Genomic DNA, 23,230 nt, shown 5'->3' on the forward strand with positions numbered 1-23,230 from the left:
TAAGGAGTGAGCGGAGATGGGACTAGGCTTTGTCGTTACGTCTCGAAGTGCTGACCGTTAGGTAGACCTGGAGGGGTGGCGCAGAGCGTGATCGGGTGGTCGTGGGGTGACCGAGAACTTAACCGATGGGACAAACCGTAGAGGACAACCCTGTGACCTCTGACGTATAATTCGAGACGCTGTTCCCTTGTTGGGATCTTTTCCTCGATCGCGAAATCTCCTCCGTCAAGTGGCCTGATCGTGTGTGATCGTGGTGTGACGGAAGCGGTCTAACGGTCTGAAGAGCTGGGAGAGGGTAGGTTTCGAAGGCGGAACGTATACGTAGGAGGTTGGTAGGGTTTGACGAGTCGCAAGTGGAAGTAGGATTCGAGCAGTGTCAAGTGGTCGAAAAGCTGCCAGGTGCAGACTAGAGCGGGCTCCAGTCACTGTCAACTGCAGAATCACCGAAACAAGACCGTGGTAGAAGACCGTCCGCGAAGCACTCTGATGAATACAGCTACTGAACAGCGGGTGCTGTCGCAAAAGCTGGATGTCTGAGGGGATGCGGGGGTCTAGCAAGCGAAGCCTTGGGCGAAGGCTTTGGTTTCGGAAATGGTGGTGAATTCTGAGCGACGAGTGACTGAAGTAGTGTAGGCCGAATGGCACATTGTGGTGATGAGGTGCGACGTGGGAAGCGTTCGAGGATGGTGACTACCTTGACGGGATCACCAAGCTGAGCGACTTCGCGTGTTCGCGGGGAGTGCGATCGGGTGTTTGAGTGTTTGTTTGTTGCAGGTGTTTGTTTTATTATTATTGGGGGTTGGTGTACATAAGAGCTGTTGGTGGTGGAGTTGGGAGGTGTAGGTCTGACGTGTGAGGAAGTGGCGGTCGGGAAGTCGGTAAAGGTGGGAAGGCGCGACTAGAGGGCGTCGGATCGCGACGCAGGTACGGGACGAGGAGGTATAAAAGGACAGGCTCTCTCGTCTCGACGATGACTGGAAGCGCGAGATGAGTCTATGCGGTAGGCGGCAGTGTGGCGGCGACAAAGGTCGATGCGGAGACTGCTACCTGGACAAAGATGGAATGGGTCGGTTTGGGTAGGTAGACGGGTAGGCGACAGAGAACAGACGACACTATTCGCGGTTGGCGTCCTAGATTAGGCCGCAGGGGGCGCTGTAGATGTTCGTGAAGTCCATTGCTGCTGTCTTGATGAGGGTGACGGGCTGGGCGGCGCTGGCGATACTAATAGGAACCCCGTACCTACAGCGCCCCCAGTCCAGTCATCGCACCCGGGCGCACTGGCCAGCTTGCCTCTTTGCCACACAACCCAACCTTGGAAGACTCATCGCGCTGGCTTTTTTTTATTTGCCATCAGCCAGACATGGCAGTGCGTGATTTGCAGCTGCGTTGCTTGGGCAGCGACGTCGCTGTCTTGCCCCCACCGCACCGCTGTTGCGTGAAGCAGTTGCGGGTGCTCTGCCCTCATCTCGTGAGGCGTGAGACGCACCATCATCACGCATGGCTCCAAGGCTACAGGCATGCCAACACGGCCTGCCGCCATGCCTGGCGCAGCGGTAAATGGCCCTCTGTAACCCGCCCACTCCCTGCGCGCGCTGAGGCTGTTCACGCTGATTGCGACGCGACCGCCTGCTGCGACACACGGCGTCTCCTTTTCTTTCACACTAGGCGCGTTTGCTCTCGAACGCTCCGTGCCATGGTACGCTGGTAGCGCCAGAGTCGCAGACTGCCTGCTACACCCCCTCATTCTGCCTCCCAGCTATGTTGAGATGAAGGGACCGGCCGACTGGGAGCCAAGGACGCGTCTTCCCATTGCCTGCCGCGCCATTGGAGGTGGAGGCGACGCCATGCCAGGAAGGGTTATTTTGTGCCTTCACCGTGCTTTTCGTGGCTATATTTGCGGCCGACCCCCTCGACGGCTGCTGCGACGCTCGTAATCTCAGCTGCTCAGCACGCGACGCCCTCATTTGCAGCCTAGCCGGTCGTCGCGGTGCCGTGATGCAGCAGCGATGCAAACACGGCAGGAAATGCCTCAGCGCAATCGCCATGGCACACAAACCCATCGCGATGACGCAAACGGCGCAAGCAGCAATGAACTGCTGCCAACACATCGCCGCCTTGCGCTGCGACGGCCCAGCTCCACTCCCCTCACCGCAGTGGCTGATGACGCCGGGCCTCTGTCCCAAAGCGATGCCAAACGCGTGCATCCGCCTCTGGCCTCGGCTCTCTACATCCGCGACCATTCGACCGTGTCTCGCGGGCGCGCGATGACCATGGTTCGCGCCTCCCACGCTCACAGCAGAGTTTGCAGCTGCATGTTCATCGTCGCCCCTTCCAGAAGCGCCAAGCGCCCGACGAGCTGACGACTCATCGGTGTTGCCCGCCCCCCATTAGCGCACCTCGGCTGCCGAGATGATCCGCCTTGGTCCAGGGCTGAGTCACCTCGACACACCAACGAGAGCCCTCTCACCATCTCCGCGCAGGCAGAAGAGACACTCGTCCTAGCGTGCCACAGACTAGATCCATAGCCTCACCCAACGGCGCAGATTTGCGCCATCCTGTGTGACCAACTTCCAAGTTTCTTGTACGAGGTACGAGGCACCTGACACCGTGTCTTCACCAGTCGCGTCGAGTAGCCTGGCGCGTAGCCACCGACTAGCATGAAACCATGATCACACGTCTTATTGATGATGATAAAGGGAGGTATGACTCACTGTTGCCTGTGGAAATCATCCTAAACAGAGGCCAGCCCAAGAGGGTTGGGCAGGCAACCGTGGGCGGCAGGAAGGCTGTGGCGGGACCGTTATGCCACTCCGATATCGACTTCCGAATCTTCGAACATGAAGACACATATCTCCCGATAAGATAGCGGTAGTTCAGGAAGGGTACGCTCAGGGTCTACGATATCCAATTTCGGTGAATAATGACATACTGGAAAGCACGGGTGTATAGTACAACCGGAGTATACCCACATACATGTTGAGCTCGATGATTAGTGTTACCCACTGTACGCGTACGAACTATCGAATCTTGCTAGTCGGCTGGAGAAGACATCGGTTCAAGTTGTACCCACAGTCGTTTTCGCCGTGCATGTAGCCCCCATCGTTCACGCAGCCAGACGTACTTGCGGAGAAGATCGAAACTGAAGAATATACAGTCGCTCACTCCCGAAACGATGCTATGGCTTCACCTCTTCAGTCCGCGCCTATCTTCCCACGAGCTACCTGCGAGTTCTTGGTATATATCCTTCCATTCCAGGATCTTCTCCCCCACGTCGATGGTAACCTCTTCACCCTCCTTGAGCTCTCCAGACGCCTTCCCGGGACGTCTTTTTTGTGCCCGCAATATCGCAATTTCCGAGTCTGTCGGCTTCAGCGGCTTTCCTTCTCGCTCTCTCATCTCTTTATACGCCCTCTTTGCTTCTCTTCGTAGACGGCGTGCCTCGAATCTCCACTCGTGCTTCAACGAGCTGCGAGGTCCGATCTTGCCTGCCGCTTTCGCATCTTCTAAGCAGCTGCGCAGCAACATCTCCAGCTCTTCTTTTGCATCCTTGTGCTGCTGATGCTTCAGTCTGATCGGAGGAAGATCAATGTCGTACTCCAGGAGTGCTTTCGGCGCCACCGCTAAGACCTTCTTCTTGTACTTTCGGGAGAGTTTCTGTACCCGCCTATGACCTTCAATTTTCGTGCGGTTTGGTACAAAATGCAGATCTGCCTGCACATCTTTTACCATGAGCTTCTTTGCAGCCTGTTGTACCCTCTCTACGAGAACTTCATCTCGTCCCCACGAGAGATCGCTGCTCTTTTCAAGGTTCGCAAGCACTTCTTGTGCATTTGAAAACACGATCAAGTGGTCGATGTGGTCAGCCAGTGTTGCAGCAGCACAGAAAGCTTCCCGGATAGCGATGAGGCTAGCTTCGATCCAAGAAGGATGATGGCTCACAGTGATGTGCACTTCCCAGTCTCTAGATAAAGGGTCGTGGTAGCCTATAGCCGCGGTGCATGGGTCGTCGCGTCTACCTCCATTTCCATCGGCCCATATGACTAGTGTGCGAGGAGAGGGTGGTTGAGTGTAGCTGTTGAGCGCAAATTCTGTGGCAGCGACGGCGTCTTGGATATGGATCGCTCCGGGGAATGAGGACTTAGTCTCCTCTTGGGCGACCGCAGGATCAGATGATGCGTGTGTCTGCATTGTTGATGCCACTTTGGTCAGTTCGGCCGCGAGTAGTGCTGCAATATGAGGAAGTAAGCTTTGTCGGATTGTTTGACGCTGCTGAGGATGAACAAAGATTTGGACGTCAAGGTTCGATCCTGGGAAGGCTCGCGAGTTTGGGTGGTACCAGACTTTGCTACCCAGTCAGCTTTTCCTCTGCATCTATATGGTCGATGAAATCGAACCGCGGATCACGATAGAGATTACCACATCTAACACGCCTTCCATTCAACAGGATCCATATTTGCAGTCAGGCATTTTTCAGGCTATAGTAGTATAAAAGCGTACGCTCTTCCACTTCTAAGTCCTCACACCACACATCTTTTTCATCCCATCTGAGTCAGGATGGCATCACAGCGAACAGATATCGGACGTGAAGACAAATTCTTGTCGGAGCATCAACTTCATGAATTCCGATTTCTTACCTCAGTCTTATCCTGGACAAACAACATTGGAAAGTCTACTGGCCATACTAAAGTCAACAATCCGGCCTCGAAACACGCACCACTGTACAGGTTCACCGCCGATCTAGCAGACTTGCTCGTCCGTCACTTCGAGGTTGTTGTGGTAACAGCTTCGAACGAAAAGAACCTTTTCGCAATATATGACAACGGTGGGGAAGCAGAACTAGATCCTTAAGAAAATGAAGAGGTGAATGTTACCCAGAATCTGCAAGACTTCAATCGAGGTACAGAGTCGGGAGACAAGGGAATGCATCCAACCCTTAACATCAATTCCACTTCGGCTGCTGCTGACGCCCCCCGCCCTGGATCCCCAAACCTGCCGGTCTTCATGTTTTGGCGGAAGCTAGAAAGGCCCTCAGTCACCGGTTCCAGTACATTTTGAATAGAGAGACAGCCCTACCAGGCTCACACGATAGCTGGAAAACCGACAAAACCTCACATCACTTTTCGACAGTGCAAGGAGACACTTCCCTGCCGCAGACTGTAGCCTACAGCTCTCCGCGACTGCCCACGGTCGTTGAAGGCTGGATATATCCGTCAAGTAAAGCGCGAGCTAAATGTTACGATTGCGATGGGCGAATCGCGGGCATCTAATCACGCTAGGTAAATTCGGTCAACTCCCACCTCGCTTGTCGAATCTGCATTCGCGCGGGCCTCACTCGATACTGGGCAAGAAGCAGGGGGGGGAGCTACGAAGGAGGCGCGGACAGCGGGTGATGGATGATCAGGCACCTCGACGTATACAACGAGCGCTATGCGGAGAATTCGCGTCCCGAAAGCAAGGGCTGGAGATCGTCGGCTTGTCAGGGCAGTGTCGGTTGTCGGTGTCGGTGTTAGCTGTGATTGTAAGTAGTCGCGGCTGAGGAGGTTGGACAGTATCTCGGTTCACTAGCAGCCGCTATGGCGTCAGACTTGACTAGCGAGCATCGTACCAAACGGCTTTAACTTGCTCGGAAGATCATCCCGATACGCAGCATTGTCTTCGCCGACATGTTATTTGAGTTGTTGTGAAGTGCAGGGGTACGATCATCGTATCTGCATAGATGGCTGGTGTTAGTGCGTGTGCTTGAATCGGTGGTATTCCACGAAAACACACTGTGCATGGCAAAAGGGAATGTTACTTCAATCGAAAGTGGTGCTCAGAGATGATTGGAAAGCGCGACTTGGCGAAGATGTTTGATTGTAACAATATGGTATATAGTAATAAAATTTAAACGCGAATTATCTGATCTGCTTCCATGCTTATTAAGTACCCGCTCATAACTCCCTGTGATTCAATCGAATTCGAATGTGCTATATCCCTAATTTCACACACATACATACGCCTCAGTTGAAGCCTCCGGGCATGAAAGGACACCTTCCGCCCTCAGCCTCAGTGTTAGAAGACGATGACACAGCAGGGTGGTCAGCAGGCAAGCCCTGAGTGGTCGACATCTTCTCTTCGGTCGTCATATTATCAAGACGTTCGATCGTCTCCTTGACCTCCTCTTTGCTCTGGATGAACTCATCCGGTAGCTCCTGCTCCTCGGGCGCCTTGATGCCGGCCTGAGCTTCATCGAGGGCGTCTGCTGGTGACATGTTCTTGGGCTTCTCCTCCTTCTTCACGACGCCGTCAGGCGCGATCTGCCTGAACATGTCCATCGGGTCGAACCAGGTGCGAACGGACTGTAGCTGCACCTTGTCGTTGACCGTCGCGACCGTGACACCTTGGATGTCGATTGAGCCTCCGTGTGCTTTGGCTGTGACCTTCTCGCCCTTGTTGTTGAAGCCAACGTAGTCGTTCTTCATTTGGCCCCAGTGGCGCCATCGGAAGCTGACTGTTGGTGGGCCGCTGTAGACTTCTAGTACCTCCCATGCGAAGGTAGGCATCATGCGCTTGAACGTCTTGTGTGACGAGGCAAAGTCGGAGTAGTCGGGCGAGTAGTACTCGTTCGGCGCAATGATAGCATTGTATGTGCCGACCTTGAGCATAGCCTCTGCTCCTTCAGCCTTGCCGCCATTGATGGCGAATGAGTAGTTTTCCCGATCGATCGTACGCCAGTCGTCGATGTTGGGCTTGAAGGAGGCTTCGACTTCCCAGTTCTTGACGAGATTCTGTACGAGCTCAGGAAGAGAACCGGCTTCGTGTGTCATTTGCTTTGCTGTGCATGATTAGTAAACTGTATTGTGTCTGACATGCAGGCTCATTGCCGCATCTGGTAACTTACTCTCAGCGAACACCTTTCTGGTTTTTGAGTAATCAGGCGCTCTGCCGTATCGCCACTTGGCATCATTGTCCCCCAGAACAGCATCAGGGTTTGTGAGGTAGTCAGGTAGTGCGGGTGCAGCTTCCTGCGCAGGTGGTTGCTGAACGTCTGCGCTCGCCATTGTGGACGGTGAATATGTGATGGAGTAACTTGGATGAAAAGAATGTACAGATTTGGGAAGACTAGTACTGAGGACGAGCGACTATGCCTGGTATCAACCTGATGTGGCAAAGTGTTATGAGTTTTGAAGTGGTACAAATATGCTGTCAAACCGAGGAAAGACACTCATGCTTTATATGTTGGGTGTAGTCAGTAAGCAGGGTAATACCCACACCAGTCGACGCCAGTCAACAATGGCTTGATGACCCTGCAGCTGTGATACACAGCCTCTATCCAGTAGTTTGCGGGCGGGAAGGGTAGAAACCTCCGCAAGGGGATGCTGAAGCGCCTGGGCGAACTTTCCCACCGTGAAGCAGACTGGAGAGGCAAAGTGATGTGGGGTGCCAGCCGTCAAACTGATAGCCGGGACGAGACGGGGCAAGAATTGCCTGGACCTAAGGGTCTAGTCCGTTAGACGAGTACGCCTAGATGCATACATGGTCAGGTTGTACCATGTCGGAATTCCCGTTATATTCATCAGAACTCAGGTTGCACAAGCTGTTAGCTTTGTGAGACTGTTACATAGCGGAGGCTCCATCTCGAGGCTCTGACTGCATTCCTGTACGCTGTATTTGCTTCTCTTTGAGGTCGCAATATCGCATTTGCCATCGCGCTGCTCCTCGCCGTTGCAGCGCTGTAGCGGCACGCTTAGCGCGATCACATAAGGGCCCAGGGTGAAACAGCGGAAGACGTGCCGAGCGGGAGATCGCTTGGGGCGCAACTCCGAGGAGGCAATATATAGCTCGCTTGTTTGAAGTTCTCCAGATCCACGTTCGAGACTCTGGTTCCGAGATGCAGAAATATTGCCAAGCAGGAAAGGCGGCCAAGGTGGAGAGGTTGAAGCAACCGTGTTGTCGTGAAGGAACATCAAATCTAGACTTGGGTAAATGCCATGAGTAAATTTCGCAGCGTTATTCGGGCTCCATCCACTAGCCATGTACAACCAGCAAAGTCCCTGACAGTTGAGTAGGCCGAACACGCGGAGATCCCGAGGTCAGGCTAGTAGTGCTCCGTACGGCTTGTTGCGTCTCAGGATGATTGCAAACTTTGGTACAGAGCCGATCTTCTTATTGTAGTGCCTCTTGCAAGGTTGCTGGTGACGGCTCCAAGACACCGATTAAGGTGTCGTTGAAGGTACCAGATACCGGGAATAACTACCTGTTACACGAGCACGAGGTACACCGAGTTTCTCTCGTGTCAGACAAGATGGTTGAGAGCGTATCGGCAGAAGCCGTCCTGGACGCCCTCGAATGCGGCGGATGAAATCAAACTGTGGCGCTTTTGTGGCGGTTATGCTGGGTGCTAAACGTTAGCTGCAGCACAGAGAAGCCCGCCAGCCGTCTCGTCAGATCTGGCCGATCCTCGATATTGCTCATCCACATGGGGGGAACTCCGATTCTTCGTGCGAGCTGCTCAACATTTGCGGCGATGGAAATTTGGCGCGCTGGTGAAGATGCGAGGCGCAGACAACACAGGCCTTGTCTCCAGGAGGCTCATCGTTAGCGCAATGACATCATCCTGACATTCACGGACCTTAGGACTGTAGCGTTTCACGCGTCCGCAACGCTGCCTTCTGTGTACTCTACCAACAACAACCGCGACAAAATTGAATCAACATGGGACGTCGAGACCGTCTCATCAGCGCGTCTATATTACGCGCCATCTTCAGATCTGATTCGCCTCGTAAGGATGAAAGCGCGCGATTGGGTCTATTTGCGCGCATCTATGCCTTCTTCGCTGTCTTCAGTCTGACTCTCGCTCGTTATCGCGCATCTCTGTTCAAGAAACTGAGGAATGACACATGGGAGATTGAAGAGGAAGGGTACATCGAGAGCTTCCGCCCAAGCACGAGCAAACGGACCGATCTGATCGCCATTGGGGACCTGGGCTACTCAGGCTCGGTACGCGCGGAACATCGCATCTGATGACGACAGGCTAATGCGCATCAGACATTCTTCACGACACCTGATTCTAAGTATCTGATCAAGTCCCTGCCGCGCAAGTTTGAGCAATCCTTCTTCCGTGATCGCCTCCTCGAGCCCTATGTCGAACATATGGAGCTGAATGAGGACTCCCTCCTCGTCCGCATAACCGACCTCCTCTACTGTCCTACAGCTACCGTCGGAGCCGCTGTAGGCACCGCGCCGAGCCATCATATAATAATGGAGAACATTCTGTACGGTAAGTCGAGCTGCAGCAAGGCCCAACAGAAGCGATGGGAGACATATGACCTCAAGCCCAATGACTACTTCTACCCAGAACGTGACGTGGCTAACGGGCGCCTGGCCCCCGAGAGCGTCAAGGAGCGCCTCATTGATGAATTCGAAGACAAGATCCGAGTGACTATCGATCAGAAAGAGGAGCTTGTTGCGCAGCTATCCAGGGATTCTAAGATCTTACAAGGCAATAATGCGGTTGACTACTCGCTATTCCTCGTCCGCTATCCCGCCGACCTGAACTCTGGTGATGTGCCGCCGCCCCCTGGTCGAGGATCTACATGGCGCACAGGTGTCGTATCGCGCGACGGCAAGTGGGTTTACCGGGCCATCGTACTCGACTTCTTCTGGGCGAAAGACGCACTCCAGGCCCAGACGATGACGGGACTTGTCAAACTCTTCAACACGTTAAAGTTTGGGAAAGATCATGGCCCGATGAGCATTACGACGACGAGCGATGAGTATAGACAAAGGTTCCTGGGAATGGTGGAGGACATGGTCGAGGTACCAGACAGCGCTGGCAGACCAGCAGGGGAAATACGCAGCCCTGCATCGGTAGCTGCTGATCAAGTGTAGTCGAGCGGCCCACGATGACTGAATGATCTTCATCTCATTCTCTTCGTTGTCGGTCTGGCGTTGGGTTACTCCGGAGTAGTAGGATGCATAAGATACCCGGTCCATGCGCATGCAGCTGGACGCTCAAATTCTAATCACATTCCTCGATGAAATCCATACGAGTGCGCGAAGAAAGCCATGGTTGTGTAACCCATGTCATGATGGCGGTGAAGCACAAATGTTCAAACGTGGCGTCATCGCACATAGCCCCAACCCTCCGAGTGGTCGATGTCACGAAGCCGACGAGGCTTGCCAACGCACAGGAATGTCACGATAGGCTGCACCCTGGTCATTCTTAGTAGATACCCTGCGTTGTAAGGAATTGCAACCCGGTTTTGGGCAAGGGGATTGGAATGTGTATTCCGAGGAGTCTTGGCCCACCTCCGGCTAGGAGGCCAGACCCTATGTAGGATTACACGCGGAGAGTAGGTGTAATGCCGGCCGTGCGTCCCTTGCATTGAACATGATCTCCGAAGGCCACAGTAGATGTTCTTCGTGCTGTTACTGCTGCGTCCATGTGAAGAGTGAAGAGCAGAAAAAAGGCGCATTGATGACATGCACATGTGCATGAATGACTGCAAGATCACCGTTGATCGAGGTGCTTTTTGCATCGTAGGATTCATCTACCAGAGAGGCTGAGGGAGCGACGATCCCTAGGTTGCGGCTCCAATGACAGCGGCGCACGAGCCAGGCGGATGACGTACGACGTCATTTTGGCAGTTTGTAGGAGGCGGCTGCCACGGCGTCGCACGTATGCGCCGAATCAGCTATATCATCGTCTTTAAGCGCAGCTACCCAATTGCCATATCTAATTGCTTCTTGCCGCCATCCGTCGAGGTCACTTGCCGCGGCGCATCCTATAGTCCTTTACCTCGCCTACACCCCCGCGCACTTTCTTCAAGACAAATTCTCTGCCATCCCACCTCACCCTCTCCAGGTACCATCTACATCGCTTATACACACCAGAACGCGCGCTGAGTAGTCTGGCCTATCGCTATCCGGCCTTGCTGCAGACTATCCTCCCAACCTTTGGAACTAGGCCCCCTCGTCGAATCGCTGGGACCGGTCGACTGCGCTCCAATCACAGCGCTGCTCGCAAGACAGTCCTACGTCACATCACGACATCCGGCTTTCGCGGCCCCCATCTGAAGCATGGCGGCCCTAGCCTTCAAGGCCATCAGCTACGGCGCAGAGCAGATTCCCGACAGCTTCTTCCACAAGTTACCCGGCGGCTACTTTGCACCCCCAGACTCGAAAGAGGGCAAGAAGAAAGGCAAGCACCTGAACCGCAACGAACGAGACGCAAGACAACGGCACCGGAGCGAAGACCGGTCCAGTAAGCGCAGCTCCCGGCAGGAGCGCAGCCCGCCGACCGAGTACTCTGACTACACCGACGACACCGACTACGAGCGCGAACGCGAGCGCCGAAAGAGGGAGCGACGACGCGCAAAGAGCACGGGAACCACTGCTAGTAGGAGTCTGAGTCGCGGACGTCACGGGAGACACAGCAGCGACCTGGACGGGCAGCACAGCGATTCACGAGACATGGCCTCACCTCAGCAGGGACAGCCTTACTTCCCTCCTCCGCCCACTTCCGAATACAAGCCCTATAATCCGCAGGAATATGCACCGAGCCCCGTGCAGGACCGCCGCCCTTCTGTCACTCCAGCCTACGGATACTCTCCTCAGGTAAATAATTTTTCCTCTTTTCGACGCGCCACACTTGCGACCATGCCCGAGCATCCGACACCGGCGAACTCTTGTCCGCCCATGTTGCGAAGCCGGACCACGTCAGCGACTTCCACCCCTTTTTCCTTTCAGCCTCATTTACTTCGCACGCTTTCTCGTGGTTCTCCCGTTTCTGCTGCTTTCACTCCGTCATACGAGCCGCCTCTCGCGGCCTTGCTCCAGCGCCCACTCACTAACACTCCGAAGCCACCACCTACAGAGCCGCGCAATGTCTCGTTAGATTATGGCCAGTACGATGCGCCCCGAAGCTCTAGATACGCTCCCGGCCCCGGCTACGCTCCTTCGCCTGCCGTAGATGCGCCTATCCCTCCTCCGCCAGTGGGATCAAACTCCCCTATGAACCCTTACCACCACACCGAGTTCCCTGCGAGCGGCGCTGGCTACCAGCCATCTCCCCCGCCCTTCAACCGTCAGCGCTCCAACTCTCAGCCTACTTTCGCGCCTGTGCCCAGCGCAGTCTACCCGACCTACGTGCCCCCATCTGCTGAACAGTCGATGGCCGCATACACCGACACTCGCTCCTCCCGCCGTGAGAGTACCAAGCCTCGTCGCGAACATCGCCACAGGGCTAGGTCCGTTGACTCTCAGTCTCATCAGTCCCGCTCTAGCAAAGATTCCCGTCGCGATGATTCACGCATGACTAAAATGCGTGATAGATTTGACGGCATGGATCTTCGCGAAAAGAGTTTGGCGGCTTCGGTGGGAGGTGCGTTGGCGGGAGGACTCGCGGGCAGGTCCTTGGGTAAAAGTAGGCTGACCACACTGGCAGGAGCAGCTGCGGGTGCGTTGGGTGCCAGGCAGATGGCGACACGCTCGAGGTGAGTATTGCGCACACACTTGACTGGTCTTCGTTCTAATTCCATCACAGAAGCGGAAGCGACCGCCACTCCAAGTCCCGCTCTCGCTCCCGATCACGGACGCGTGCGCATGACCGCGAACGCAGCAAAGGCCCCAGCCTCCGTGCTAGAAGCCGCAGCGTGATAGACCGCCTCCGTTCCAAGTCGCGTGGACACGACGATCGCGACGCGCGAAAGGATGACAGGCGCGATCGCGATCGCCGTCCAGATCACGGATACGACTATGGTCGCGATGATTACGACTACTTCAGCAGCGATTCTGAGGGTGATGGCAGCCCTGTGAAAACGAGGCGCCATCGCAGGAGGGACTATTAGAGTCTAAACAAGGACCGTGGGTAAGCGTAGACATCCCTACGAGTGTATTATTATATTTCCTCTGCTTTTCGAGCTTCTTGCGTTCCATCTGTGTTTGGTTTTGACTGCGATTTTGAATCATGTATGGATACGAGACGACACTTACGATTTACGACACTGATGAAGGATACGACAAAGACCAGGGATGTGGTCAGGGACGATGAGCTTTCGTTTGTTTACATCGCGAGTCATACGCGTCAGCCTTGGTAGCTTGTTTGTTTACATCAACCAGTCGTTATTTCGATGGACAGATGTAGAGATGTGAATGTGATGCTTTGAAATGTTGCCTGTACCCCCTAATGCGAACCACCGATCTAAATTTTATAAACCAAAAACGCCCTCAAATGCTCAATGTGCTGTCAAATCATGGTATCATGCCAAAATACTTGTCCCAAACGATCCAACCCATTCACCTATCCTTCGTAAACACACCCATCCATCAGCACGGAAACGGAATCAAATTCACGACTCCCGCCTCGGCAACCTCACTCCCCACACCCACCTCCTGCAACGCAGCTTTGAACCTAATCTCCGTCCTAGCCGCCAGTACCTGTCCCGCCAATTCGACCAAGCTCTGTCCGCACAGCCTCTCCCTTCCCACAACGAAATCAAAGTAGCTCTCCGGAAAATCAAAGTGCAAAGTAATGTCCCTGACGAGCAGATCCTTCATCGCCTTCTTAAATAGCGTGTTACTATCCGCCATGTAGAACCCCGTAAGCAGTTTCTGAACTTGCAATCTCTCGGTATCGGCCTTGAACTTGTCGCTGAGAGCATGAGCATCCTGGCCTGTAGTATTTCCTACGTAGCGGCGCGTGTCTGCGCAGATTTTCAAGCTGAGCAGACTTGGCGAGACGGTGCTGAGGAGGTAGGATAAGCTGGTGGTGTAGCGGTCTGCGCCAGTGCAAACGGGTTTCCAGATTCCATCGCGTGAGTCTAGGGATGTGGTCATGGAGGTGGGGTAGTAGAGGAGGTCGACTTCGAGATGGCGGACTAGGGGGAGGTCGGTGAGTTGGAGAGGGGGTTCAAAGGCGCCGGATCCTTCTTCTTCTTGTTGTTGGTCGTCGATGGCATCTTTGCTGGAGGGAGTTGGTGGTATGGATGTGATGTAGAAGGTGTTTTTGCCGAAGAATACGGAGCGGGCTTCGTGGTGTATTTGTTTGTTTGTTCGGAGGATGGCTGTGTGGAGGTCGTATTTTGTGTCTTGACGGGCGACGGAGCCTTTGATGGATGATGGGGCGACGAGAAGGTGTGTGTAGATGTGTAGACGGAGCTCTGGAGGAAGGATATCCAGGAACGGTGAGCGTGTTGTTTTCGCCATGATGGTTGACGTCTTCAAGGAATTGACTTTATCCGTCAACTTATAGTACCTCGACTCGACTGATTAGTTGGCGACAGGAAAGATATGGGCCGATATGTCGTATCGAGAAATGAGGCTCAGATCCTTAGCAAGGCCAGCCCTATGGATCAAGAGAGAGTCGGAATAGTAGAGTGAGCAGCTTTCCACAACATCAACATCAGCCACAGCAGCGCACACCCCCGGTCTTTATTCTCGAAGACGGCATCAAGTGACCCATTCCGTAATCGTCATCCTGTTGCAAGCCCATGAATTCATTACACTTGACTCGCTCCACCTAGCTATCTAGGAAGCCGTGTAGCCAGGAACCCCTTCACTGGCAACGGCCTTAGGAGACCCTTAGCAAGAAAAACGTCCATGCGCTCACGATGCAGACTTCCAAATACTCCTAGCTCTGCCGTCCAAAGACGCGATTGACGTGCAGATCATCGATGTTCGCAAGGATCATGTGGAAGGACTGAGGCGTTCGGCTGCAGACATCCTTGCGCCCAATGTACCGGTGTAGAAGGTGATGAAACTATGGTAGGTGCTCAAGGCGGTTCGGCAAGGCTCCGGAGGGCATGTCGAGCGGCTGGCTAGCAGGCACGAAGCAGACGCCCCGATATGTCAGGGAGAAAGTCCGGTAGCGCGGCCATGGTGTGTTTCTAGAAACATTGAAAAGAAGGTTTATTCGATTGAGAACAGACGTCCAAGAAGCGTAGTCTCGCATGTCGGATGCGCTAGGTTCCAAGTCTTGTTCTAGAGTGTTTCCACGGGCGAGCGCGGAAGAGTTAGTCCGCGCCTGTCTGATACAAGTCTCAAGAAGAGCGTTGGTGATGCCCCAAACGGCCCACACGGCGAATATGCGGCATCGTGTGCAAGTGGAGAGTTGATGTCAAAGTTGATCCCTTGCTTTTTTTCCCGCTTGATTGCCGAATCGGCATGTTCCTTTGTCCTGGGTAACCAAGCCGGGCTATCTTAACTGCAGTCGGGCAGACTTGCACTCGTTTCCTGCTATTCCGAACAACTCAGTACCTGTCGGCCGAAGACTCCGGCACACACCCCGTAAAACAGCGCCGTTTTGCTGTCCTTTGTTCGACGCACGCCCGAGGTCCACCCTCGTTGACCTTCCAAACAGCCTCAAGACCTGAAGCACAGCCCGCTGTATCGACTAACTAGCGAAATTCCGCTGTAGTAGATACTCTAGCTGCAGCACTAGATATTCACATGCGATTCGACGGCGCGGCGTGCATCTACCATGCCGCGCAAGGCTCAAACGCTCGGCATCACAACAAAGCCACAGCAGGTAAGATACAAGAAACAGAAGCGGGAACGCACATGGCACGCTAGCAAGATCAGCACTAGAGGGTCGGGAAGAACAGTTCCACGCGAATGATAAACGAGGGAGACGCTCAAGTCGGCTCCACACTCGTCTCTAGTTCCATTGAACCGGAAAGGGCGTTGTGCCTCACTCATGCAATGTCATGCACCGACGAGCCATCGCCTGACCTGACTTTGGGCCTGAATGTGGTCTCCTCTTTACCGCTACTCATCGCACACCTGGCGCGCTTGTCGAACAAAGACGATCCCAAGCTACGAGCCGTGTCGAAACAAACCATCCAGTATACGAGCGAACCATGGAAACAAATCTGACATGCGGCAAGCCACCGAAGAGACTTCCCCGTGTCATGGCATTGGCATTGGCATGGGCGTATCGTTGGGTCTCTCCGAACGACAATCGGACCCTGAACGTCCATCATCCCACCTATCTTGCATGCGCATCGTCGATATACCCCTCCGTCCGGCTTCTGTCTCCGCTCCGCTCCCATCGCACCCCCCGACCCTCCCTCATATGACGACGTACCAAGACCGCCCGGGCAGCAACGTCGAGGCTTCCTGCCAGCAAACCGCACCAAAAGCCCAATGAGAAGGGCAACAAAAAAAGACGCTTTGAACCAAGCAATAGATAGCGGTGTGTAACCGGATCCAACTCCGCAGGCACCTCCTCAATCAACCTGCATAGCCCACATCATCTCTCGTGACGAGGCGGGGAGGGGCGCTTACCATCACAAACGGTCCGATCGCAGGTCCCGCTCTCCAAGCAGAAAGGAAAAGCGAGAAAAACCGCCTTTGGATGCATTTGTCGTGCATGTAACTTCGCAATCTAAATCCATCAACTTGGCCGAGAGGGTCGACAGGAGCAAGCAATCTATCTTGGATTTTTTCCTGCCCTCTCGCGCTACATCCGGAAGGCGTACCGAAACGACGTGATTCGCTGCCCTCTTTTTAATTTCTCCTCTTTGTTTTCTTTTTTTCGCTTCCCTTATCACGAGAAGAAGCGAGGCTAGCACATGTCCATCACCATCACAACATGAGCATGGGCGGTCGTCAGAAATGCCAATGTAGGTAAGCACGTGTACTTTGGCGGACGCAGGGTAAACGCATCTACCACGTCCATGTAAGATTTTGGAAGGAAGGTGAAATTCTCAACATGGGTCATGCTGGTTGTGTCGTGTTTCTGCAAGTTGCCGGTGAGACCATTGGTGCGGGAGAGGGAGGACAGAGCGTCGGTGTTGCAAAGTTTGGCACCCTGGACGCAATGAGGTCAGAATCGTAAGATGTTTACCATAAGACGGGCGGACGTCGGTGCTTGGGGGATGGGCGTACGGCGTATACTCATTACGCGGTTTCGTTACTGTAGCCCAGGTTCGCAAGATGATCCTGTAGATGGGGGTGACAGCACGTCAAACCTGGATTTGCTCGGGCTTGGGTCGCAATTAAGCTTTTGGGTAAGCGGCGTGCACCTGGAATTGGCCGGTCCGGATGTTGTTCCTGGGCTCTGGGAGTCGGTATCGCACACGGTATGACGGCCTTGTGCTTCATACATGCAGTCTGGGGAGCGCTTGGCTTGGGGGTCGGGACAATAGCGTATGTCTCTCAAACTACCTCTTTCGGTAGCCTTGTGCTCTACTCTTGTCTATCTTGTGGTCAGGCCCGATTAGTATCCCGCAGAATATTCCGATTATGTCCACCAGTAGGAGGCTGTGCGCATAAAGGCCTCACCTGGGCAGTTTGGAGTGTACGGAGTGTTCTCCTAGACATTCTACGGATACATGGTGTGCTATGACGCGATGGAGCTAGTGAGGCGCGTTATCAAGATCGAGCATTGTCGCGCCCTCTCGAGATCGATGGATAGCAAGGAGAGCAGCCAACATCGCGTGTAACACATGTTGTCACGCATACACTTAGGTCAAGAAGTGGAAACATCCTGTGTATTCTATATACAAGTTGACTGTGACTAGGAGCTAGGAAAACGTAGTATGCACGTACTTCGCTGTACAAGTTCCTCACAGACTATCCTTGCAACCTAGATGTGAAACGAACTGTATTCACACAGATGGCGTGTAGCTTGTCACGATAACCGACTGCTTCAATGCACATGACTCGATGTTTCAGCGATTGCTTCTGCCCAAGTAGATTGAGGCGGTGCAGCTTCCGAAGATACATGAGATCAATTCGCGCAGTAGCGATTCCCTCCTCTTCAGATAGAAACTCAGAAGCTCATTCGCTGTCGCTGGGAATATAGATGACTTCGTCATCGTCGCCTGGAATACTAGGCTCGCGACGTCGTCTGGTAGACTTGCTGGCGGAAGCGGTGCTCCTATTCGCGAAATTACTGATGCCATCCAGCACCCCATCGAGGAGATTCAAAGACGGAAAGCCGCTTGCATTCCTGTGTCGTGATCGCATCGACTCTGCCCTATGGCGCGTGGAAGGCGATGCAGTTCGCGACTCAGTAGCTCTCGCCATCCTGGAGCTGGCAGTCCGAGAAGGTCTGTGGGGGGTTGCGCTTCCGGTGAAGCTGTCGAGCCGTCGCTGTTGAGGAGCGCTCTCACCGCTCTGTTCCAGAATTAGATCCAGATCCAGATCAGAGAGGTCATCTTCTGCTCCGATAAGACCCTTTTCAAAGGCTTCCAGAGTTTTCGAAATGGTCTGGTAAATTGCCTGGGCCATGATTGGCGGGAAGGCATTGCCTATCTGCTTCGTGGCCTCACCCTTGGGACCAGTAAACTCATACACGTATGGGAAGCTTTGGAACAGAGAGAGTTCGCGAGGTGTGAAGTGGCGTGTGCCTGAGGGGTGGCAAGCTGTCGTACCGCCGGTTGTTATACAGCCTCGGAGGAAAGTCCGCGCATCATAGGCTGGTCTGGGAACAGGAAATAGTTTGGGCTGATGGTAGAAGTCGTTCATGGCTCGATTGCCCTGGCGGGTGATGTGCTTGAGGGCCTGATCGATGTACACAAAAGGGTTCAACCCACTTCCTGGGGCGCCATGTGTAGGCTTTGGGAAGGGAGGGAGAGGCGTACCCCGTCTGAAACATGTCAGTATTTGTATCATGGGCATGTGGAACTCGAATGGCTTACCTTGCAGCAATGATCAGTAAACGCTTGCGCTTCTGTACAAGGCCGTATTGACTCAGGTCCTGGATCTTGTAGCGGACATCGTAGCCAGCTTTGCCAATATCGTACAAGAGCATACGGAAGTTCCTCTTGTGCTGCTCGTGAGTGGCGAGGCCAAAGGTCTGCTCCAGGGTTGCGACACGTGGTTTGACCTTCTTAAGGATCGGACCAACCGTGTAGATGGCTTCGTAATTCTCCTGATCCTTGGGTCCGTCGGTAGTACTACTAATAATTAGTAGATGATCCTATTGTGAAAATGTTCCCTTACTGTGCGGGGCTCCAGTAACAACAAGGAGGCGAGAGGTGGAGTACATCGACTTTCCAGCTCTCCTTGCTAATACCGTTTGGCGGAAAGTCATGCGCATTCATCTTCCATGCGTACGCACCAGGATGATTTAGGCGGTATGCAGCAAGCGCGCGTTCGTCATTGTCGAGACCCCATTGCACATAGTAGCCAGCTTGGGCAGCGCCTTGACTAGCACCCCCAGCTCCACAGAACACGTCTCCGAACACTAGACGGCCCTGCTTCGATGGATGCTGAGTCTTTCGCTTTGGTGGCTCTTGTTCCAAGATCTCGAAGTCAGGAGAGTCGTCGCGTGCACGTCGCTTCTTTGCAGAAGGCGCCTGGTTCACGACAACGTATCCGTCCTCTTCAGTCTCCTCTACCGAGATCGAAGTCTGGCGAGAAACACCGGGATCTGAAGTTTGAGCTGGTGTCGCAGTCGCATCCGCCTCGTGGGTATATAGATGACGAACGACGCCTCCATATGGCTTTGTCTTTGTGCCACTTATGTAGAGAATGTTGACGACACGGCAAGTGAGCCTACCTCCATGGAAGATCTGTCGCTTGATTTCGTCCTTACTCATACTATTCGGCCATGCAGCACAACCGTCGGATCGGAAGCTGAGAAGCGGGTAGGGTTTGTTGGTCAGAGTACAGTCGCGTACTCGTAAGACATCTTCGATTTCGATGTCTTCCATTCCAGCGACGAAAGGTGATATAGGGTCATCTTCATCAAGACGTAGGACCATGCCCAACTCGTTCGTCTTCCCTTAAGAGCAGTCAGTACATGTCCTCAAGTCTGTCTTTCTGTCGTACTCACAGTCGAAGATCTGACCAAGGTACTTTGTACGCCTCATGCGCCAACCTCGGAGTCGCACTTCATCCGTCTCCAAGTTCATGAGTATGTTCTTGATGCGTAGAAAGTCTCCCGAATGCATAGCGCCCTCATCTTGGTTCGAGTGATCTTTCAATTCCACTGTGTCGCCCGGTTTAATGACGAAACCTGTGCCGACTTTGTATCTCTGGATTGCAACATCCGGTAGAGATATGTCGTTGCTTGGTGGATGTTTGCGCGTGCGGGTCTTTCCCTCGTTCGAGCTCGGAGTGGTTGGTGTAGCAGACGCCTCACGAGAACTAGTCGCGATGATGTCAAGATCGGACTCGGAGTCTAAAGGTGGATGTCAATTGATGAGCTTTGTCCAACTTGGAAGTAGCGGCTCACCATAGTCAAGCAACTCGATATCGCTCTCATTGTCGTTCCACTTCTCGTCATCTTCGTCGAGTACCATGTAGGGTCGTGTTGACGACATGTTGTCCGCTGCTGCTGCTGCTTGATGTTAGCGACACGACTATGAAAGTTAGAGTGGAAGGCGCGATGATCCACGCGACGTACCTGGCAGTTGCCTTTTTGCACGGAGTCGTGACTAGGCGATTGCTGCAATACGCGCGCTAGCAACGATGGCTGGAGATTTATCGCGACTTTCGAGTTGCGAAAGGCACCGAAAACGCAGGCACAGTGTTGCTGTCGCGATTATTTGAAGCTGCTTGCGTGGTAGTTAGCAGTCGAAACTGCGATAGACACTGTGCTGTTATTCTAACAAAGAGGCCAAAGCGCTAAGGCATCAACGGTGAAGGTGAGTCTGGTAGACGCCCGAAAGGGAAGGAAGGTGAGCTGCAGGCCAGCTTCTTGCAGATGGCGTAGGCAACCTACAGAGCTCACGCGTTCTGACGCGCGTTGAAGGCGAGTTGTGATGACGAAGATTACGAGCAAAGGTGATCCTGGTCCACTGGTAGCCGAAGTCATGGACAAACACACGCAAAATATGAGATCAATCTCTCAAAATGTGCAAGAAATAGAAGATAGTTGTGGTGACTGAAGGAACCGACAGTGGGAATAGATGAACCCCATAGTCATAACAATATTGCAGTGAGGGTACCCCGCGTAATTCCACATATGTAGTGCAGTAGCGGTGTGTTGAGCAAGAGGCAAGTAACAAGTAATGTAGGGATTTGGAGATAAGAAATGCCCTCGAGGATGCTATCCCACCTAACCCAACTATACAAAGGCGCCCGTACCGAACCTCACCGTCACAATCTCGCGTCGTGGCTCATCGGATGGTCTTTTGTACAAACTCCTTCTCTAGGCGTCCGACCTCCTGCTTGAAGGTCTCGACTTCTTTCCAGCAATCCAGCGGCCGGCGGTCGTGTGTCCGCAGACATGAGACGACAGCCTCCTTGGCCTTGGTGACATCGGCATCGGCCTGTTCCAACTTCTTCCTCTGTTCTAGCTTCGCCTTGAGCTGCTCGATCTCCTTGGTGACACTGTCCCTGCTCATGTCCTTTTGTCTTTGCTTCTCGGCGAGGGTGGAGCTGCTGGACGTCGCATCCTGGATCTTCTCGACTAGGGAGGGTTCATCGGACTGTGGGGTCTCGGTGGAGAGGGTTTCGCTGAACTTGGAGAAGTTCTGGGTTTCTTGCTCGCGCAGCTTCTCGAGCTCGGCGGTTAGGCGTTCCTGGTACTGGAGTTCCTGCTGTCTTGATCGCGCCGAGTCTGTCTGCACGTGTGTTAGCCCCAATTCGCCCATTTCAGCCGTTGGACGTACGAAAGTGTTCTTCTGCAGCGATCCGACGAGTTCATTGGAGAAGCTGTAGGGGTGATCTCTGCGCGCAAATTATCAGCACACGACGTCACTGGCTGATTCATCTCTTATGAGGGGCTGGAGCCATTGGATGTGGACTATGCGACGTACGAGGAGAAGACGTGCTGCTTGACCTCTGACGAGGGTTTCGAGTTCTCGGCGCCCATGGTTGCGGTGGTGGCTCCTGGGGATTTCTAGGGCGATGATGCTGTTCCTGCAAGAAGTCGGAGCTGACGGCTTGGCCGACGAAAGCACGCTAGGGAGCATCCCTGCAAACGATCCGAGGGCGCGTCAGGGAAACACCAGAAGTCTCCCCTCATGTTTGTGTTTGTGGGTTGCGCTTCCATTACTTGACAATTCACAACCCATCGCGAGAATACAACTTTAGCAACTCGCTGTTGTCCACGTGACCATCCATTGGCTATCATTACCCAAACCACGACCCACGACGACATCATCACAGCCAACCCAGCCCCTCCCTTCCCGCGATGCAATCCTCCTTGAACAGCTGGCTCAAGAAGCCAAGTCTCGATAAACAACCCGCGCCGCCCTCAAATGCTCCTCCAATGGCATCATCAAAGACGAACCGGCCACCGCCTCCCCCAAAGTCTGTCTCTGCGCCGACGCGCGTTCCCTCTAACCCGACCCCTACGCCTTCGAACATGGAAAACTGGAACGACATACCCGACGACTTCCTCCAAGCACCCTCAAGACCGCGATCAAAGAAGAGCCCTCGTCCCTCTCGAGCAGTCACGCCTGCTATCTCGCGCATACCTTCACCCATCTCCCTCTCTACCCAACAGCCAGCCATCCCGAAGCTCTTCGACCTACGCCCTCTACCGCCGAACGTTCAACTTGTACCCCTGACCGAAGACTTGCTACCGGCATTCAAGCGCCTGAATACCCTCACTCTCCCCATATCCTACCCAGAGACCTTCTACAAGGAAACAATGACCGAGCCACACCACGGCATTACCCTCGTAGCCGTATGGCACTCGTCGCCCGCGAATGCCACCTCAGCATCACCCACAGAGAAACCACATCTTGTTGGTGCCGTCCGATGTCGCATACTTCCTTCCTCGAACCTATACATCTCCACCATTGGCGTCCTAGCTCCCTACCGCTCCCACGGCATCGCTATGCATCTTCTACAGACGATAGTCAAGAAAGCCGTCGAGCTTCACAGTGTACGCTGTGTCACAGCACATGTGTGGGAGGCCAACGAGGAAGGCATGGAATGGTACAAGAAGCGGAACTTTGAGATACTCGAGAGAGAAGAGGGATACTACAGGAAGCTGAGGCCACAGGGCGCCTTCCTTGTGAGGAAGTGGATTAGCGTTGGAGACCTTCTCGGGAATGGTACTCAGCAAGAGAATGGAGCAGGCGGTGAATGATCAGGTACTACTCTCCGGTCACGGACAGTAACTACCGTTCATTTTACCCATGTGCCTCTTAACGCACTGTTGCCACCACCCGCCTAGAGCCTTCTTGAGCAGTGTCAACCCCAAATTCTGGCTCAGCATGCAATAAGCCCACTCTTCTGCATCTCAATTATCCACCCCCGGATTACGGTACAGTCCTGCGATCGTCTCAAGCGTCACGCGGGTTTCCCGTCAATTGTTCCGGCTACCAGTCTCACTGCTTGT

The 23,230-nt window shown here is 53.8% G+C and overlaps 8 protein-coding genes across 8 annotated transcripts; 3 read left to right on the top strand and 5 right to left on the bottom strand.

Moving 5' to 3' along the window:
• Positions 1-3,183: 3,183 nt before the first annotated feature.
• On the bottom strand, positions 3,184-4,188 carry J4E92_003561 (uncharacterized protein; the record flags this gene model as incomplete). Its single annotated transcript, XM_051494958.1, has 1 exon — positions 3,184-4,188. The coding sequence occupies one exon, from the start codon at positions 4,186-4,188 to the stop codon at positions 3,184-3,186; it is 1,005 nt and encodes a 334-aa protein (XP_051355251.1).
• Positions 4,189-5,999: 1,811 nt separating this feature from the next.
• Positions 6,000-7,040, bottom strand: J4E92_003562 (uncharacterized protein; the record flags this gene model as incomplete). The annotated part of the gene is made up of 2 exons (XM_051494959.1): positions 6,000-6,814; positions 6,881-7,040. 2 exons carry the CDS (start codon positions 7,038-7,040, stop codon positions 6,000-6,002), a joined length of 975 nt encoding a protein of 324 aa, XP_051355252.1.
• Positions 7,041-8,694: 1,654 nt separating this feature from the next.
• On the top strand, positions 8,695-9,870 carry J4E92_003563 (uncharacterized protein; the record flags this gene model as incomplete). The annotated part of the gene is made up of 2 exons (XM_051494960.1): positions 8,695-8,979; positions 9,028-9,870. The coding sequence occupies 2 exons, from the start codon at positions 8,695-8,697 to the stop codon at positions 9,868-9,870; spliced, it is 1,128 nt and encodes a 375-aa protein (XP_051355253.1).
• Positions 9,871-11,061: 1,191 nt separating this feature from the next.
• Positions 11,062-12,639, top strand: J4E92_003564 (uncharacterized protein; the record flags this gene model as incomplete). Its single annotated transcript, XM_051494961.1, has 4 exons — positions 11,062-11,598; positions 11,845-12,234; positions 12,428-12,476; positions 12,527-12,639. The coding sequence occupies 4 exons, from the start codon at positions 11,062-11,064 to the stop codon at positions 12,637-12,639; spliced, it is 1,089 nt and encodes a 362-aa protein (XP_051355254.1).
• A 669-nt stretch (positions 12,640-13,308) lies between these two features.
• On the bottom strand, positions 13,309-14,187 carry J4E92_003565 (uncharacterized protein; the record flags this gene model as incomplete). The annotated part of the gene is made up of 1 exon (XM_051494962.1): positions 13,309-14,187. The coding sequence occupies one exon, from the start codon at positions 14,185-14,187 to the stop codon at positions 13,309-13,311; it is 879 nt and encodes a 292-aa protein (XP_051355255.1).
• Positions 14,188-17,763: 3,576 nt separating this feature from the next.
• J4E92_003566 (uncharacterized protein) lies at positions 17,764-20,255 on the bottom strand (the record flags this gene model as incomplete). The annotated part of the gene is made up of 5 exons (XM_051494963.1): positions 17,764-18,574; positions 18,627-18,884; positions 19,045-19,714; positions 19,766-20,113; positions 20,168-20,255. 5 exons carry the CDS (start codon positions 20,253-20,255, stop codon positions 17,764-17,766), a joined length of 2,175 nt encoding a protein of 724 aa, XP_051355256.1.
• Positions 20,256-21,053: 798 nt separating this feature from the next.
• J4E92_003567 (uncharacterized protein) lies at positions 21,054-21,751 on the bottom strand (the record flags this gene model as incomplete). The annotated part of the gene is made up of 3 exons (XM_051494964.1): positions 21,054-21,500; positions 21,549-21,606; positions 21,696-21,751. 3 exons carry the CDS (start codon positions 21,749-21,751, stop codon positions 21,054-21,056), a joined length of 561 nt encoding a protein of 186 aa, XP_051355257.1.
• Positions 21,752-22,072: 321 nt separating this feature from the next.
• J4E92_003568 (uncharacterized protein) lies at positions 22,073-22,978 on the top strand (the record flags this gene model as incomplete). Its single annotated transcript, XM_051494965.1, has 1 exon — positions 22,073-22,978. The coding sequence occupies one exon, from the start codon at positions 22,073-22,075 to the stop codon at positions 22,976-22,978; it is 906 nt and encodes a 301-aa protein (XP_051355258.1).
• Between the last annotated feature and the right edge of the window lie 252 nt (positions 22,979-23,230).

The sequence above is a fragment of the Alternaria infectoria genome (assembly GCF_024043175.1).
Source record: "Alternaria infectoria strain BMP 0036 chromosome Unknown scaffold_4, whole genome shotgun sequence".
Classification (NCBI taxonomy): domain Eukaryota; kingdom Fungi; phylum Ascomycota; class Dothideomycetes; order Pleosporales; family Pleosporaceae; genus Alternaria; species Alternaria infectoria.